General features: G+C 38.3%; 1 protein-coding gene across 1 annotated transcript; it reads left to right on the top strand.

Annotated features, from left to right (window-relative positions):
* Positions 1–13: 13 nt before the first annotated feature.
* Positions 14–18,509, top strand: TBCCD1 (TBCC domain containing 1). Its single transcript, XM_080816244.1, has 8 exons — positions 14–103; positions 3,197–3,575; positions 6,739–6,894; positions 10,222–10,588; positions 12,405–12,591; positions 12,733–13,230; positions 14,274–14,424; positions 17,103–18,509. Exons 2-7 carry the CDS (start codon positions 3,240–3,242, stop codon positions 14,401–14,403), a joined length of 1,674 nt encoding a protein of 557 aa, XP_080672370.1. The 5' UTR covers positions 14–103; positions 3,197–3,239; the 3' UTR covers positions 14,404–14,424; positions 17,103–18,509.
* The last annotated feature ends 506 nt before the right edge of the window (positions 18,510–19,015 follow it).

The raw sequence follows: 19,015 nt of genomic DNA, 5'->3' as shown, positions 1-19,015 counted from the left end.
GCCTGGCGCTTGCGCAGTAGGGGAGACGGCTGGCGAGGGGCGGGCGGGGCCAGCGGGGCCGGCGGCGCGCGGAGGGTGCGGCGGAGCGGCCCTGCCTTCGCAGGTAACCGCGCGCGGGCCGGCACCTGGGACGGAGGGCGGGCCGGGGAGGCTACCCTTTGGATCGTCAGGTCTCGGGTTCGCTACGGAGTTTGCCGGCTGGGGCTTCCCGGTTCCCAGAGTCCGGCCGGGCAGCTCGCGGGGCCCGGAGCGGGACAGCGTCGGAGGTGGCGGCGAAGCCCCGGGAGGACGGCTGTGGGTCTGACGCCCATCTCACCGCCTGAAAAACCCCACCCCAGCGCTCCCAGGGGCTGCTTTTGAGAGGGAAAGAGCCCATGTTTAGGAATTTAGCCCTCTCGAGTTTCAGAATTCATTCCCCAGGATCTGGCTTTGGGCTGCGCACTTCAGGAACAGGAGTTCAGAATCTCGCAGCCTCTTTTATTTTGGGCGAACTAAGATCTTCCTCACGTAACTTTCATCTCTTTTTCTCAGAGCAGCGCTAAGCCATTCCCGTGTGCGGGGACAGTTACCGTTTACCCTCTCACACCCTTCTTTTGCGTTTCATGCCCTCACGTTCTTTTACCGATGTGGCCCTATGTGGCCTCAGTTCCAAAGCCACTCGTTCTGGTAATCTTCTTCTGGATCCATTCCCATTTTCTGGAGATTTTTCCAAAACTGGGTTCCTAAAGTACGTTTGTAAGTAACACGGTTCTCAAGTCAGACAGACGAGTTCTAATCCAGGGTGGTGCCAACCTAAGTATGTGACTTCGGGTAAGTCCCTTAACTTCTTCAAGCCCCAGTGTGCTTATCTGGAAGTGGGGACAATCATATTATCTCTAGGTGGTTGAGAGGGCAAAAGGAGGGGAAGGACGAAAAGTATTTAGCGTGCTACCTTGAACATAGTAAGCATCCAGTTGATGTCAGTTATTTTTTGACCAGGTAATTCCCAAAGAAGCATGACGTTCTTGGAATGAAATGGAAAGTATAATAATAACAATAAAGCACTTTCCATCAGTCATATAAAGAAGGTTTTTAAAGTGATGTTACTTAATGCCGAGGAGTGCTCAGTGGTCAAGTGGTACTTGATGGTACCTTGGTCAAGTGATGGTGCAGTTTGATACAGTCATCTTGGAAAGCAATAGAAATATGCCAAGAACTTTAGAAATGTAACTTACTTCATTTAACCAATGCATATCTGAAAATTTTCTTGGAAATAATCATAGGGCAGAAAATTTGCAGAAAGATGGTAATTATAGCATTATTTATAATTGTGAAGCATTTAAATTTTGTTTTATTATTTAAATTGAAGTATAGTTGATATACATTATATTAGTTTCAGTTATATAACATAGTAATTTGACAATTACATACATTACAAAATACCACTGGGGCACCTGGGTGGAGCAGTTGGTTAAGCCTTGGACTCCGACTCAGTTCAGGTCTTTTTTCTTTTTTTTTTTTTTTTTTAAGATTTTATTTATTTATTTATTTGACAGATAGAGATCACAAGTAGGCAGAGAGGCAGGCAGAGAGAGAGGGAGAGGGGGAGAAGCAGGCTCCCCGCTGAGCAGAGAGCCCGATGCGAGACTCAATTCCAGGACTCTGGGATCATGACCCGAGCCGAAGGCAGCAGCTTAACCCACTGAGCCACCCAGGCGCCCCTCAGTTCAGGTCTTGATCTCAGTTGTGAGTTCAGGCTCTTTGTTGGGCTTCACACTGGGTGTGGAGCCTACTTAAACCAAACAAAACAACACACACAGTAAGTGTAGTTGCCATCTGTTAGCATACAAAATTACTACAATATTATTGGCTATATTCGCTATACTGAAGTTTTCTTCCCTGTGACTTAATTGTTTTATAACTGGAATTTTATACTTCTTAATCCTCATCACCCTTCACCTACATTTAAATTTTCTACAGTGGAAAATTTTAACATATATGGAAGTAGAAAGCCACCATGTGCTCATTACCCCACTTCAACAATGATTAGTATCTTGCCTATCTTGTTTTAAACCTACTTAGTGTCCAAAAATAGGAGAACAAGTGAATAAACTAGGGTACCTTTATGTAGAGTGCTGTGAAGCTTTTAAAATAACAGAATTGTATATATGCTATTATCACGAGTTTGAAAATTCAAAAACTAACATCCAATTTGTGTAGAAAAAGAGATGGAAAGGAAGTACAACAGAATATTAACTAGTTTCCCTTTGATGGCGGAACAGTGGATGATTTCCCCCCTTCTGTTTTTAGATATAATTATCATAAGTATTCCATAAAAATTATGTATTGTTGTTATAACAAAGAAACAACAAACAAAATCTGAAAGCACTGCACCTGAACTAAGCACAATGAATATGCCAGAGCAGCTTCACTGTTACAGAGAATAAAGATATCTCTTTATGCAGCTGGCGTTTGTGGGAGCATTCATCTGCCACATCATGTTAGTGCTTCATATTGAACTATATGTCAGCTAACAGGTCCACATCTTTAACCCACCATCTTCTATGTGTAAGTGATTTGACTCTGAAATTTTATTCCCCTTATTTTGACTAGCATTGCCCCTCAGGGTAGGCAAAGATTTCCTGTGAAGAGATGACTCTCCCATTTCTTCTTTTCTTCCTTTCCTGAGCAGGATTCCAACTCCTACTTCATGCATTTTTACACTCTCCCTAAAACAACCACTTCAAACCATTCAAGTGAGATAAGTTTGTTTTATCACAGGAGTTTTCTTACTCAAATCGGTTGTAGTAACATCTGTCCAAAAATTTATTCTGCACTTGGTTGATAAACTGAAACTTCTTCTTCTTCTTTTTTTTGGTAAAGATTTTATTTATTTATTTGACAGAGAGAGAGAGAGAGATCACAAGCAGGCAGGCAGAGAGAGAGGAGGGAACAGTCTCCCTGCTGACCAGAGAGTCCAATGCGGGGCTCGATCCCAGAACCTTGAGATCATGACCTGAGCTGAAAGCAAAGGCTTAACACTCTGAGCCACCCAGATCCCCCAGATCTTTTTAAATTGACAAATGCATCTTTAAACAGTGAAGGAAGGGGATCATTTTAAAGAAAATGTGTATGTGGAAAAAACAACAACAACAAAAAGAAAATGTATAAATGAGTTTTGTTTCAAATCAGTGTGTGAAAAACTTTTGTTTCCTAGGTATGCCAAGAAGCCTTATCACACAGATGTCCTTCGAGATAATATGGATCAGTCCGGAGTTCACCTGTGGGTGAAAGCAGAACCCTTTATAGTGGGTGCCTTGCAGGTTCCCCCTCCATCCAAATTCAGTCTTCACTATCTCAGGAAGATATCCACCTATGTGCGAACCCGGGCCACAGAAGGAGCTTACCCACGCCTATACTGGTCCACATGGAGGCACATTGCATGTGGGAAGCTGCAGTTGGCTAAGGATTTGGCCTGGCTTTACTTCGAAATATTTGATAGTCTTGCAGTAAAGACACCAGAGGAGCGCCTGGAATGGTCTGAGATTCTGTCCAACTGTATGTCTGAGGATGAAACTGAAAAACAAAGAAATAAGGTATGGATTTATATGTATGTGTATGTGTGTTTAATTATTTTGAGAAGTAAACTATCTTTAATTTTTGTACTAGCTGTGCAGTGTGTGGTTTTAGGTTAATGGCTATTGTGATCCCAAAGTGCCATTTTTTTTTTTAACTGTTTCAGTTGGGCAGTATTTAGTGAATTAGCCTTTAGCAATCACTACTCACCTACTTCCAAAGCACTAATGTTACAAAAACCCTGTAATTGAGGGAAATCCTTTCACTGACTTTAAAAATATTTTAAGGTGAGTGAGTGGCTATGAATCATTGATATGTCACCGTTAGAGAACCTGACTAATTTTCAGTGAGCATCTCCTATGTGCTGGGATTCAAAGATGACTGGAACAGCATCTCTGCCCTCATCAAGCTCTTAGACTAGTAGGGGAAGCTGGTGTGTAAACAAAGTGTTATTTGATAGTGTGGAGTGTGTAATAGTCAGAGTGTCCATAGAGTACAGAAATAGGATAAGGAGGAGAATGGTTAGTTCTGGTGATGGGGAAAGACTTCACAGAGAAAGTATATTAATCAGAGTAGGCTCATTATAGTAACAGGCAATCCTGCCATTTCAGTGGCTTAGCACAGTAACAGTTTTTTCTCATTCATGCAGCAGTGTAACACAGGGCATCTGGTTGGATGAGTCTCTAGGCTGCTGTTGTCCAAGCAATGACTCAGGGATCTAGTCATCTTCTATCTTCTGGAGCCACAATGTTATTAGCTTTGCTGCAGTTAAAAACAAACAAAAATGACATTCTAATGGCCTACAGTAACAAAGGTTTGTTTCTTGCTTATTTTACACGCAGCCTGCACTTTAGCTAGGGCTAATGGTTATGGCTCGGCTTTGTGTGTCTACTCATTTGGGAACCCAGGCTGAAGAAACATATTCTGTATAGTTAATGCCTATTCTGTGACAGAAGAGAAGAGCAGCAGAGCAGAAGACTCATGATTCCTCTTAAAACTTTTTCTCTGATGGGACATAAACTATAACTAGTTTCATTCCATTGGCTAAAGTCTGTGTCTAAAATCAGGAAGATGGGCAGCTAAACTACTTCACAGGAGGTAGGGAAATCCCATGGCCATGGATCAGGCTGTATAAGCCTTCTAGAGGATGTGAAAGTGAATAATTGCATAATTATAATAATTATAATACAGTTTTCCCCAGCCGTGCCCACTAGGGCCTCAGAGTTCTTCACTTCCATTTCTTCGTGGAGCATTTTTGGGAGACTTGAAAGTGGCGTTTGTTAATCCGCCCACATTCCATTGACTGTAGCCCAGTTATACCATGTCTAACTTCAAGGGAGGCTGAGAAATGCCATCTAAATATGGGCCCAGGAAGAAAAAAAAGGTATTTCGTTATTATCTAGCCACTTTCTGCCACATGGGGTAGTATCTAAATAAGGTTTGGAAATGGAAAAGTTTGCCACGAGAGGAAGGACATTATAGTTATTCATTAATTCAATGTTGAGTGCCTGCTATGTGTGAGGTACAGTACTAGATGCTGGATTCAGAGATTAATCAAACCTTCAAGAAGCTCCACAGATTTTTTGAGTGCTTATTATTTGCTAGATTCTATGCTGTGTACTAGGAATGTAAAAGTGAAAAAGATGAGAATCTTAAAGTCTCATGAAGAGGAAAGTATATGAATAATGATAATATAACATAGTTGTTAAATGGAAGTAGGTATAAAATCAAGGAATTTTACTGAGTGAAAAAAAGCCAATTCCAGAAGGTTACATACTGTATAATTCCATTTATATAACACTCTTGAAATGACAAAATTATAGAGCTAGAGAACGGGTAAGTGATTGTCAGGGATTAAGGAAGGAGTGAGGGTGGGAGGGAAGTAGGAAGTAGGTGTGGCTATAAAAGGGCAACATGAGAGATCCTTGTGTAGATGGAAATGTTCTGTAACTTGGCTGCATCAATGTCAACACCCTGATTGTGCTACTGTATTATAACTTTGCAAGATGGGAAACTGGATACAGTGTACATGGGATTTCTCTATTAGTTCTTACAACTGCGTGTGAATCTACAATTATCTCAAAAAATTTAATTAAGAAAGTAGCATTTTAAAAAATATGTAGATTTATGGGGTTCTGATTGACAGTTGATCAAACAGGTCTAGGTGGTCCTGAGAATTCGTGTTTTTCAATTCCTTAGTTATAGTGGGTTTTAGCCAGATTGGGAAGCAGAATGAATAGAGCTATAGTATCAGATGTATTGCATTTTTTGTGTCTCCTGTATGTGTATGGGAATGGATATATGAGGGTAATCATGAGCTTCAAATCCTGAGCTTCAATGCCTTTCTTCAAATAAGAAATGACTTATAAACACCTCTCATACCAATAGTATTTTTTTTTAAGTCAAACACTCTTAAGAACTTGATGCAAGGGGCACCTGGGTGGCTCAGTGGGTTAAGCCTCTGCTTTCGGCTCAGGTCATGATCTCTGGGTCCTGGGATCGAGTCCCACATCAGGCTCTCTGCTCAGCAGGGAGCCTGCTTCCCCCTCTCTCTCTGCCGGCCTCTCTGCCTACTTGTGATCTCTCTCTCTGTCAAATAAATAAAATTTTCAAAAAAAAAAAAAAAACTTGATGCAAACCTGAGTCCTCCTCCCCCACAAAATGCAATTTCATAATTTGTAATTCATAATTTCAAAGATTACATACAATTTGAGATCTTGCATTAATATCCTAAACTTTTTTGAAAAGTCTGTGAGTCTTAGGTTAGACTAAACTGCATATTTTTTCGAAATTTCCTTCTTCCCTTCTTCCATTTATTTATTCAGATGACTAAAGTTTGTCTTTTTTTTTTTTTAACTGTAATTTTAAACTTCTGAAATACTGTACTTTTAAAAAAATATGTACTTCATCCTCTCCTCTTCATCGATTCTGGGGAAAGAATAACTATGGCCATAGAAGCTGCATAGCTTTCCGAGAAGGTAAGTGACTCTAGTTTAATTCATTTTTGAAACTCCTATATCTGGGTATCAGAAACGTACATATCAAATGCCAGCCACTTCCTACAGTTTTCTTTTTAGGATTTGCAAACTGTTGTGAATTTGTTTTCCTGTATTTAGTTAGTTGTAGACTAGGAACTGATATGGTTTAGGACATGTATTCATCATCTCTTTTCTTTTTGGCCAGCTTTCAGTGAACACCCTACAGTTTCTGCTCTTCTTATACATACAACAGTTAAACAAGGTCTCCCTGAGGACATCTTTGATTGGGGAAGAGTGGCCTAGTCCCAGAAACAGATCTCAGTCTCCTGACTTGACTGAAAAATCCAGTTGCCATAATAAGGTACTGTTTAAATCTTGGTCTTCTTTGAAAGGGATAATTTATGAAGGAGATGATTTGCCTTCATTAAAAATCATGTTGGCATTACTTATGTAAGCCAGTCCTTTGTTGGTGTATTTTGTTTGGCTTTTTCGTTTCTTTTGCCTATTATAAAACAAAATAAACATTTGCAATCTTCGTCCAAGTAGAGAAGTACTTTCCATTCATTCCTTCAGTGACACAAAAATCACATGATTTGGGGACAGATTATTCACTGTACTCTCATTAGCATTCTCATTTTTGCAAATGTTAATGAATTTGAATCTACTGATTTGACTAAGTTAGGATAAATGAGAAGATGTAGTATTTACAAAGTCTGTTGAAATCTACTGAAAAAATTTCTACAAAAATACCTTCTTATATGTTTAAGTGATGTGCTTTCATATACTTAAGCTCAGCATGCTTGTGTCATATGATGACATATTTATGTCATATGATGTGACAACCTAGAAGTTAAACTTAACTGCCTCACATTGTGAGTTTTAGAAATTGTGTCATTTCTTTTCTCTTTTTCTAAAGAAAACTAAAATGTTTTTACCTGTTTATGTCAGAGTATTCTAAAAAACCTTAAGCAAAACATAGATCTCGGTATGACTGCCATGCACAAGTTCTTTAAAAATGTTCTGAGGCAAACAGCAACAACAAAAACTTTTCTGATATTTGGTACTTTTATAATCTCCTTTGTCAACTAAACCTGTCCACCTGTATGTTGCATGATAAGATTCCTTCTGGTTGTGCTTCTCATTTTTCCTTCTCACTCTTCTTCATGAGCTCGCCACTGGCCCCTACAGGTCACTATTCCCCCAGGATTCTGCCTGGGGCAATTTTATCTTCTCGCTAGACATATTCTTTAAACATAATTCTTCTCTTCTCATGACTTCACATATCTCAATGACTCCTGAGTTTGTCTTCATCCTAGATTTCCCTCCTCATGTAGGTGTTCTGTCTATACCTGAAATTAAGAGTGTTCAAGTCCAGGTGTATTAGCGAGGCCAGTCATTGTCTGTCTTTCCACATGAATGGGCACCATGTAGAGATGGGGTTTTGAACTGAGGTAGTCTGCATTCAAATTGGCTCTTACATTCAATATCACATGATTTTAGGCAAGTTGGTTCACTTTCCTAGGCCTTGGCTTCTCTTTTGTAAATGGGGATGGTAATGCCTAATTCTGAGTGGTTGTGGGAATCTAGAATACATTAGCGTGAGACTTGTTGCACAGTAAGCATCAGCAAATGGTGACTCTTAGTTTGTGCTATAGCATGACCTCTCCGAACAACTGATTTAGACCAGATATGGACACATTCATAGGTATGTATTTGAAATTGGTCTGCTTTGAATGGATGACCTGGCCCAATCAGTGCCCCCAGAAACTGAAGAAATTACCAGTTTGTGCTGGGTGCTTGAGCTGGGAGCACAGGTAGCATTGGTACCAGAATAGCCACCATATTCACGGGTGACCTGGAATTATGAGGGATTAGAAACTCTGAGGTAGTCAGAGAAAAAGACAAGAGTGAAACAGACATGTAGAGATGCTGGCGAGAGAGAACCAGGAGGCTCACGATGGCCTTCCAGTTGCACTTCTGATGAGACCTACCTATACTTCAGTTTGGGAGATGACTGTGTGTCCCTACAGTAAAATCTCCCTTTACTCGAATTGACTTATATTCCTGAAGCCAGAGAAAGTTACCTCCAGCTACCAATGCTCATTCTCTTAGCACGCATACCTAGTTTTCTGTCAAGTCTTTCTTATTCTGCCTCAAAATAACTCTGATTTAAAAATCTGCCCCTCTTTGGGTGGCTGGCTCAGTGGGAGGGATGTGTGCAACTCTTGAGCTCAGGGTTGTGAGTTCAAGCCCCACATTGGGTGTAGAGTTTACTTTAAAAATAAAATCTTTAAAAATAAGTTCTGTCTCTTTTCTTCCTCTTATATAGGTCATACTGACATTTGGGGGAGGCCTTGATTTCTATAATTAGGTCCTACCTGGTTACCCAGCTTTTAGTCTACCCTCCACCTACTACACAGGACTTTCTAAATGCAAAAGGATTCTGTTGGTTTTTGTCAAAACTCCCATCAGTAATTATCATTGTCACTGTTGTTTTCATCCCGTGCTCCACGGAGCCACCTCAGAGCCTGCTGTAGGTGAGAGGCATGCAGTAAGACAGGTGAAGAGTGGCCACTTTGCTTTGACATGTTCTGTGGTGTCCCAATGAGAGTGTATTAAAAAGAAATAGGGTTAGCTATTTAGAAAACAGTTTTAAAGTCCCTGGCACACAAGATAAAGCCCAGATGCTTTAGTGTTTTAGATAGGCCTTTCATGATTGGTCCCTACTACCAATTTTCTGAACACAGCAGGTAATGTTACTGCTGTGGATCTTTGCATATGCTATTCCTTAGGCCTAGAATGCCTTTTTTCCTTGTCTGTTGGCATAACTACCAGCATTAATCAAGAATCTGTCCAAACAGCACTCTGTGATGATTTTTTTCCCCAAGAGGGGTTCTTTATTCCTCTCAGGCTCATAGCATGTCTTTATAGATCTCTGCTGTAATTCTTATCTCATTGTATAATAGTTGCTTGTATTGTCTTTTCACCACATAGGCTCTGAGTTCTTGAGGACAAGAACTATGTCCTATTCAGTTTGCATAATTTATCACTTAACACTGCTCATACCACATAAGAGATATTCAAGAAATACATGTCAAATGAATGAGCCAAGTCACTGAGACATCTGCCAACTCAAAGCTTATTCCAAAAGTGGTAACTTCTCTTAAATCTAGCTACTGTAAGGGTAGTTGCATTGTTTCAACCAGTGGAATTTGAAACTCCTCCTATAATAAGAAAAGGTAAATAAAGCCCGTGTTTCATCGAATGAATGTCCAAGGTGGCTATTTTTATGTTAGATCTGTAACTTATTTACTAGCCATGTGACCTTGGGCAGGTTTCTTAACCTTTCTGTATCTCCACTTCCTCATTTGTAAAATGGGCATGGTAACGGCATCTATTGCAGGATGGTTGCTAGGATTATTAAATATGTTGAAGTTTGTACAACACTTTGTGGTTGGCACACACTAAGGTTTAGCTATAATATTACTTTTGAACTAGCTAAGGAAGGGAGAGATTCTGTTTATGCCTATCACATAATATCAAAAAATCATTATAAGTTTTATATTGTTGCCTTAAATGCTTTTTTAGGAGATGAGGCAAAGTAGAAATACAAAATAACTAAAATATACAATTTTCAGGTCTTATAAAATCTGTTCTGTTAAGAGTGCTTTATTTTGATATTTTTTAGAACTGGAATGATTACAGTCACCAAGCATTTGTCTGTGATCATCTGTCAGATCTCCTTGAGCTACTTTTAGATCCAGAACAACTCACTGCATCATTTCATTCAACCCATAATAGTCTAGTCTCTCGTGAAGCTGTTGTGGCCCTCAGCTTTCTTATTGAAGGTACAGTGAGTAGAGCCAGGAAGATATACCCACTTCACGAACTTGCTCTGTGGCAACCACTGCATGCAGAAAGCGGCTTCTCACGGATCTCTAAGACCTTTTCTTTCTACAAGCTGGAAGCCTGGTTGAGAGCCTGTTTGACTGGGAATCCATTTGGTACATCTGCTTGCCTTAAGTCTGGAAAGAAATTGGCTTGGGCTCACCAAGGTATTTTTTTAGTATTTTAATATATATTAAATTGAATGACAAGTTAAGGAACCTAATATTCTCTGGTGTATTAATAATCATACATCTTCTATAGACCTACAAAATATTGCTATTATAAGAGAGAAAAAGGAAACTGCTCTGTTTTGTCTATGACTTTTTTTGTCAAGGCAGCAGAAGTCTGAGAGAGTTGATTTCAGAGTCCGGGTCATTCTGGTCACAGTTAACGGAACTCCAGCTTCAGTCATTTGTCTCTTTGCTCTGCTTTGCTCTATTTTGATCCTTTCTCCCTCGCCTTCTCATGTGCTCCTTTGTTGAGGGCCTTCCTGTTTTCTCCACACCACAGCTGAATTTGACCATTCCACAGTTAAAACCTCAGAGAGTTGTTGTAAAAATGGGGTCCTTTTAAGGTAAACAGACACAAACAGATGAGACTTTTCTAAATTGGAAATGTCAAGTTAAAGTAGAGAAAATCTGGCCTTGGTTGCATCAGATAACTATTCCTGACAGTCCGGCGATGGCTAACAGAATAGGTTCAGGGGCTGTATGACTTCTGGGGGCCCAGGTATAAGTTTAAAGAGGAGTAGATGCCTACACTGAGACAAATGCCAGGCAAAATTAATGAAAAAAGGAAAAAAACATGAACTATAGTTCCACAATCTCTGAATTTCAGGGATAAAGAAAAAAATATGTTCCATGTAATTTACAAAAATCAGTTTTGTATCAAATTTTTATAATGCTAAAAAACAAAATGATTGAACAATGTCTACAGACTCTAAAGCAAAAAGATTGTGATCCAAGAATTCTATATCCAAACAACCTATTGCTTGAGTATGAGGTCACAGACTTCCAGATATCTAAGGGTCCCATAAATATATAGGATACTACATAATTCTTGATGGTGACAAAAGAATATAGGCTCAGGCAAGTTTTTAAATGTTGTTACAGTAGTCCTTAATAGTAAGAAGAGGATATCTAACCTTTTAGGATTATACCAAAATGTTAGCAGATGTAGATAATAAGATCACAAATAATTTGTATCTTCTTTTACCACTAGTATTTAAAAATTATTTACAAAAGCCATGTATTACTTATTTAATAAAAGGAAGCATTAAGAATTGGTTATTTTTTTTTTACAGTAATAGCATACTTATGTGACCTCTTCATATTTGACTAGTATTCTTTATGGGGTGTCCTGCTGGCTTTCAGAGAGGTACTGTCTGAAAAGCCAATCACATAACGGAGGGCAACCCCTGCACAGAGTTTTTGAGTGTCAGTTTGTGCAAGGCACTGTGTATGAAAGGAGTATGTGCTCTCAGTTACTAATGATGTAGGGATCAAAGGCCTGAATCCAAATAGAATTCATGGAATGATGTGGTAAGTAGCTTAGGAGGGGGTTGAAATTAGTATTGTGGTGATTTAAAGAGATTATTTATGGATTGGTATGATAAATTAAAGCAACTTGGAGAAGATACTTGAGTTGTTGAGTTGGGCCAGCTCTAGCCACATGACCTTAGGCACATTACTTGAAAGATACACATGAAAAAAAAAACCTTAGATCTATAGGCAATCTTAATGGGCTAGAAGTTTTAAACAATTTTTATCACAAAAAATTATGAAATATTGCAAACATACAGGAAAACACAGAGAACAGTATAGCAAATACCTCTTTACCCAATGTCCAGATCGAACATTTTTCCAAAGCTTACTTGTGTCTGATTTTAGACACTTAACACACATAGGCATATGTAATCTCATATGGTTGTTCATTTCTCTTGGCTTGAAACTTACTTCATTTATTTCTATTTTTCTTAAATAGTTGAAGGGACGACCAAAAGAGCTAAGATTGCTTGTAATACACACGTGGCCCCTCGGATGCACCGCATGGTGGTGATGAGCCAGGTTTACAAGCAGACCTTGGCCAAGAGCTCAGATACTCTGGTGGGGGCACATGTGAAAATTCATCGTTGCAACGAATCTTTTATATATCTGCTCTCTCCCTTACGGTAAGCATGGTTCTGATATTTTGATCTTTTCTTTGAACTGGGATTGATCCTTTTTTGCCATCAGAGAATAATTTTGTAGTCAGCTGTTCTTTTAATCTTACTCTCATTCAGAGGAATTTACCTCATTTTTTCATTTTTCAGATCTGTGACCATCGAGAAATGCAGGAATAGCACCTTCGTCTTGGGCCCTGTACAGACTGCTCTTCACCTCCACAGCTGTGACAACGTTAAAGTCATTGCTGTTTGCCATCGTTTGTCCATCTCTTCTACAACAGGCTGCATCTTTCACATTCTGACGCCTACACACCCCCTTATTCTCTCTGGAAACCAGGCAGTAACTTTTGCCCCTTTTCATACCCATTATCCAATGCTGGAGGATCACATGGCCAGGACTGGCCTCGCTACGGTGCCTAACTATTGGGATAATCCAATGATTGTGTGCAGAGAGCACTGCGACACAAGTGTCTTCCGACTCTTACCACCTTGTGAATTCTATGTATTTATTATCCCCTTTGAAATGGAAGGGGACACAACAGAGATACCTGGGGGTCTTCCATCTGCATATCAGAAAGCACTGGGTCAAAGAGAACAGAAGATACAAATCTGGCAGAAAACTGTGAAGGAGGCTCGTTTGACAAAGTGAGTGTTTTCTAGAGAAGAATTTGTCATATGTAAAACTCCATGAGAAAACAAATTAATCTGTACATGTGTACAGCTATACTAAAGTAATAAAAAAGATGTAATGTGTCTTTTGTTAAGGTCAGTATTCCAGGCTGTTTGGTTGGGGGATGGGAGCAAGTAGATATTCAAGAATTAGACTCCCTTCTTTTTGGAAGCTTTAGTTGATAGATAACTTACATGTATGAAAGATCATATATAGAACATGCCACATGATCCGATACTTACATGAATTGGTTTTAGTTTTTAATTCTCTAACCTGTATCATTGGTTCTCAACTTCGGTTGTGCATCAGTCTTCCCAGAGGCTTGTTCAAAATACAGATTTCCTGACTCCTCCATACCACAGACAGACTCTCCGAGGGCGGATTCCTAATGCTGCTCCATGGACTAATGCTAGTTCTTGTCCAAGTTTTCCCTAATCCCTGGTAAAATGTGAAAAATAAGTATAGTGTTGTAAAACAAAGCTAAATTTAGTCCGCTTAAAATGTTGTTTTTTATTCTGAAATCATATCCTTCCTAAACTTGGGGTGCTAAAATATCTTATTTCTAGATTACATGCTTATGAAAGTAGATGGTTGTGGTTTATTACATTCACCATAATATTTTATCTCAAGGGTACTGGTCTTTGAACTCTAGAACCCAGGGACATGCTATATGGTTAATAGAGGTTCAGAAAACATCAGTGTGGGTGGTCAGGGATGATTTATAGAGGAAGTAGAATTTGTATTGGACCTGGAAGAATTAGCAGTGTTTGGATAGGAGCTGAGGACTGGACAGAATACTTTTATGGTGCATCTGACCAATCTTTTTTTTCCTTCGGGGTGGGAGGGGTGGCAGTGTTACAATGTCAAGAACTGAACAGAGCAGTTATCTTGAGGGAATAAATGGAGATCTAGAAATAATTTTAATGTCTATCCCATTAAAGTACTTTATAATCACCTGGAGTAAAATGAACATGAATTAGTGTTCTTACATTCTTTTTGCTCTTGATGGCACTTTTAGGGATCAAAGGAAGCAGTTCCAGGTACTTGTGGAGAATAAGTTTTATGAGTGGTTGATTAACACGGGACATCGCCAACAGCTGGACAGTCTTGTACCCCCTGCTGCCGGCTCCAAACAAGCAGCAGGATAAGACTCCTACGTGGAAACACTGGTGGGCATTTATAATGTAGATCACTTAGAACAAATTATCTTGGGAAAATCTTACAAGCATGCTGCAGAATATGATATTACTGGCCACTGCCTCTTTTTCTCTGCCAGGCCCACTAGCATATACAGACTTTTACATACCCATTTTTACCACATCTTATAGTGAAGACCAACCAAACTATTCCATAGGTGGAGCTTGTGGAATAATGGGCAAATATTAACGGCCAAGTTTTGTCTTCTTTGCTTCTTACCTAGTACAGATTGTACTGTCCAAAGATACCACTTTCCCCATACATAGCTTTCAGTTGTATTACCCCTTTCTAACACATCTCTCATCTTTCCCATCACCCACACACAAATCAATTAACTGATATTTGTTAATTACACATAACATTAATAAATTACCAGAATTAATCCAAATGAAGATTTGAATACTGAACTCTAGAAGATCACAGATCCAATAGAAGAGAGCATGGATACAGACAAATTCATTAGAAGTCCTTTAATCCAAATAAAAAATATTCTCTTTTTTAATACAGAAATTAGTTTACTTTTCTATTTTGAAGCCTTTTTAAAGACTAACAATAGGAAAACAGACAAAGGATTTCAAATAGTTCACAGACAAATACAAACACAAAGATATCTTTACTTACAATTAATGTAAGATACTATTTTTCTTCTATCAGATTGGCAAGGATCAAAACCTGGTATATAACACCGGTAAGGTATTTTGTTTACCACTGGAAAAAGTGTACATTTGTACAACATTTTGGAGGATAGTTTGACAAAATAAAAATTGTAAATGCATACATTCTTTGACTTAGCAATTTCACTTCTTAGAATTTATCTTATAGATACACCCATGTATGTAAAGATCTGTTTAAAAAATATGTTCATTGCAGCATTGTTTGAAATAGCTGTAGACTAGAAACAACCCAAGTGCTTTCCAATAGATGGCTGGTGCCTAATGCATTGGTTCATCTATGTTAAAGAATGCATCTTTAAAAAGAATGAGGTCTATCTGTAGGTGCTGATAGTAAATCTCTAAGCTGGGGGTTTGGAGGGGTGAAGGCAGAAGAGGAGGAGTAAAATACTGCCTTGTTTGTTTGAAAAAAAAAGAGGGGTTATCACACATGGCTATATGCTAATTATATGCCTTAAAAACTTCTAAAAGGACATAAATCATTGAAAGTGTTTGTCTTTGAGGAAGGAGACTAGATGTCTAGGGTGTTTGAAAACTTATTCTTAATTTTTATTGATACAGAATTTACATACTGTGAAATTCAGGCTTCTATTAATATAGTGACAAGTTTGTACAACCTTCACCACTAACAAATTCAGAATATTTTCATCACCCTAAAAACAAAGCCCATATGCATGGACAGTCACTCTTCATTTCTCAACCCCCAGTATCTTCTCTTTTCTCTAGTCCCTGGCAACCACTAATCGACTTTTTGTCTCTTGATTTGTCAACTCTGGACATTTCCTATAAATGGAATCTTTGGACATGTGGCCTTTGTGCCTGGCTTCTTTTGCTTAACATCATGGTCTTAGGGTCATCTATGTTGTAGCATGTGTCAGTACGTCCTTCCTTTTTATGGCTGGGTAGTATTCCATTGTATGGATATATCACACTTTATCTATTCATCAGTTGATCTGAGATTTGAGTTGTTTCCCCTTTTCAGTTGTTTTCACTTTTTTTTTTTAAACAGGTTTGTTTTTTTTTAATTAAGATTTTATTTATTTATTTGACAGAGAGAGAGATCACAAGTAGGCAGAGAGGCAGTCACAGAGAGAGAGGGAGAAGCAGGTTCCCCGCTGAGCAGAGCGCCCGACGCGGGGCTCGATCCCAGGACCCTGAGATCATGACCCGAGCCGAGGCAAACACTTAACGACTGAGCCACCCAGGCGCCCCAGTTGTTTTCACTTTTATTGTGAATAATGTTGTTATGTACTTTAGTGTACAAGTTTTTGTGTAGACATATGTTTTCAATTCTCTGGGTACATACCTAGGAATAGAATTGCAAGTTTATAGGTTTAACTTTTTGAGGAAATGCTGAACTGTTTTCCAAAACTGTAAAAACTTATTCTTGTTTATAGATTGTTTGCATTTTAAATTGTGTATTACTTTTTACACACAAAAAAAGTTCATAATACTTAGTAAATGCTGAGATTAAGAATCAGGAATCTGATGAGGATTAAAATACAAAGGAAATGAAAACTATAAGAAGGTGAAATTTTAGTTGAGGCCAACCCTGAATAGCCTGCCACTTTTTCATGTCTTTTCTTCTATTATGAACTAAAGTGACCTTCAGAAAGAAGGAATATAATTAATCTTAAACCTTATGTATTTAGCACTTGAAACTCTCACCTGACCTTGATTTAGATGATTTTGTAAATATAAGTTTTTTCTTACTATTTGCATGAAGGCAATAGAAAATTAAGTTACTGGGGCGCCTGGGTGGCTCAGTGGGTTAAAGCCTCTGCCTTCGGCTCGGGTCGTGATCCCGGGGTCCTGGGATCGAGCCCCGCATCGGGCTCTCTGCTCCGTGGAGAGCCTGCTTTCTCCTCTCTCTCTGCCTGCCTCTCTGCCTACTTGTGATCTCTGTCAAATAAATAAATAAAATCTTTTAATAAATAAATAAATAAAATTAAGTTACTAATATTTTTCTCTTTTTTCAGGGCCCTGGAAACAGGAGGGTGAATGGAAGATGGTACATGTCTTGAAACTCAATTGGGAAGATGCTCTTGCTGCTTAAGAGACATTGCAGTTTTTTCCTTCCTATTTAAGACTGTTCCTTGATTTCCATTCCATACTGATATATTACTGCTTAGGTTGAATTTTAGATGAACTTCTGACTATCTATCTATAAACAAACGCATTGTTTATAGAACATCAGAAAGCTCATCTTTGTGTTGCCAAAATGAAGTTGATGAAGGCAGTTTCGTTGTATGTTAATATTGAAGTAACTGATTGTAGATTTGCAAGTAAATTTCACATTTTAATTTATATGATGAAAGGGTCTCATCCTTTCTATAGTTAAATAAGAATTTTATAGTTCTTTGAAACTATTTAAAAGGAAATTGCTACTCCTTTTAAAAATAATTGGAATGAAAGTATAGTTTGTTGGTGTATAAATATAGCAGAAATAGTTTTATACAGAGATATTTTAGTCCTTAAAAGTATGAAGCAATGAAATTGTGTAAATTCTTTATTTTTCATTTTCTGCTTCACATTTTCAATAAGCAAACTCTAAAACGTAATTTTCTCCTTTTGATAAAAAGATAGAGATTTAATTTTAGAAAAGGTTTTATGAGGCAAGGGAAGAATTTTTCCTCTATCCTAGGTTCTTTAGGCTTTAGTCTATTAATTAAATCGACATAAGACAGATTAACAGGAGGCAAACAATTTTAATTAGATATCTATGGGTGCCTCATAAGAATATGAGTCCCAGGAACAAGTCAGGCAGTTGGCTTGTATGCCACCCTGACCTAAGTAATGGAATATAGGCCCGGGGCTTCAGAGGGGAGGAGAGTAATTCACAGTATGTTAAGAAGAGCAGATGTGTGGCAGCTAGATGTTTGCCTTGTCATACAGATGGCTCATTCAGATTAAAACTTCCCTGTGGTAATAGCTTTCCTTCTGGGCCAGGCCCCCTATCTGAATTACTTTAGGTAGTTAAGGGAAGTTTTTCTTGAATTTGCAGGGTCTTCATCACCTTTAACTCAAAATAATTCACATACTAAAGTAGCACATTTTGGGGTCATGTTTTCTCCCTCTCGGTTACCAATGTCACTTCGTGATGTTATAGCAAAATAAAGTTTACATTTGATTGGTAAAGCTGTATTCTTTAAGATAAAGGAAAAGGAATTATTAAGTTATTAATAATTATTAAATTATTAAATGAATCCGCTGATAAACATTGTTTTGTATGCTCAGTGGTCATTGAAGTAGTAATTATATTAAAAAAGGGCTTGATCTAAAGTGAAAAATTCTCAGAATGTGTGTTAATTCTAATTGAGATTTTCAGTTTTTATTTTAAGATGAAATTCAAGAGAGACTTCAATAAAGAAACACTGGAGTAACAGAAGTGTGTTTTGGAAATTGCTATTAGTTAATGAAATTAATGGTATCACTTCAATACTTTCTTTTCTGTTTACCAAATTCAGGAAGATAAGCATATAACATTGTTTCTCAATAATCTTCCTATCAAGACACATTTACCATTTTTTGAATTGACCATAATTTATCTTGGGAGAATCCCATTTGTTGGATGGCTTTATTCGTGAAAACATGAGGAAGATGGACTTTTAAGAAGAGTGTACTTGACCAGGAAAATGAAAATAGAGGATTGACTTGTTTTTTTAAATTTACATAAAATGTAATCTCATTCCAAAAGTCAGATGTAATAGGTGCCAAGAAACATCCTCTGAACAGGTTCCCATTGAATATCATGGCAGAAAAATGCCACCAACCAGGCGGCAAGCTCAGCTTAGCTCAACCTTGGCAGGACCGTGATTCTCACGGTAGCTTTCTGTCCCTCAGGCTACATTCTGTAGAGCCCTTTCTTGTGGATCATAACTTGTGTGTGTGT

This window comes from Martes martes, assembly GCF_963455335.1.
Source record: "Martes martes genome assembly, chromosome: 1".
Lineage (NCBI taxonomy): Eukaryota > Metazoa > Chordata > Mammalia > Carnivora > Mustelidae > Martes > Martes martes.
This window is presented reverse-complemented; position numbering and strand designations above follow the sequence as displayed.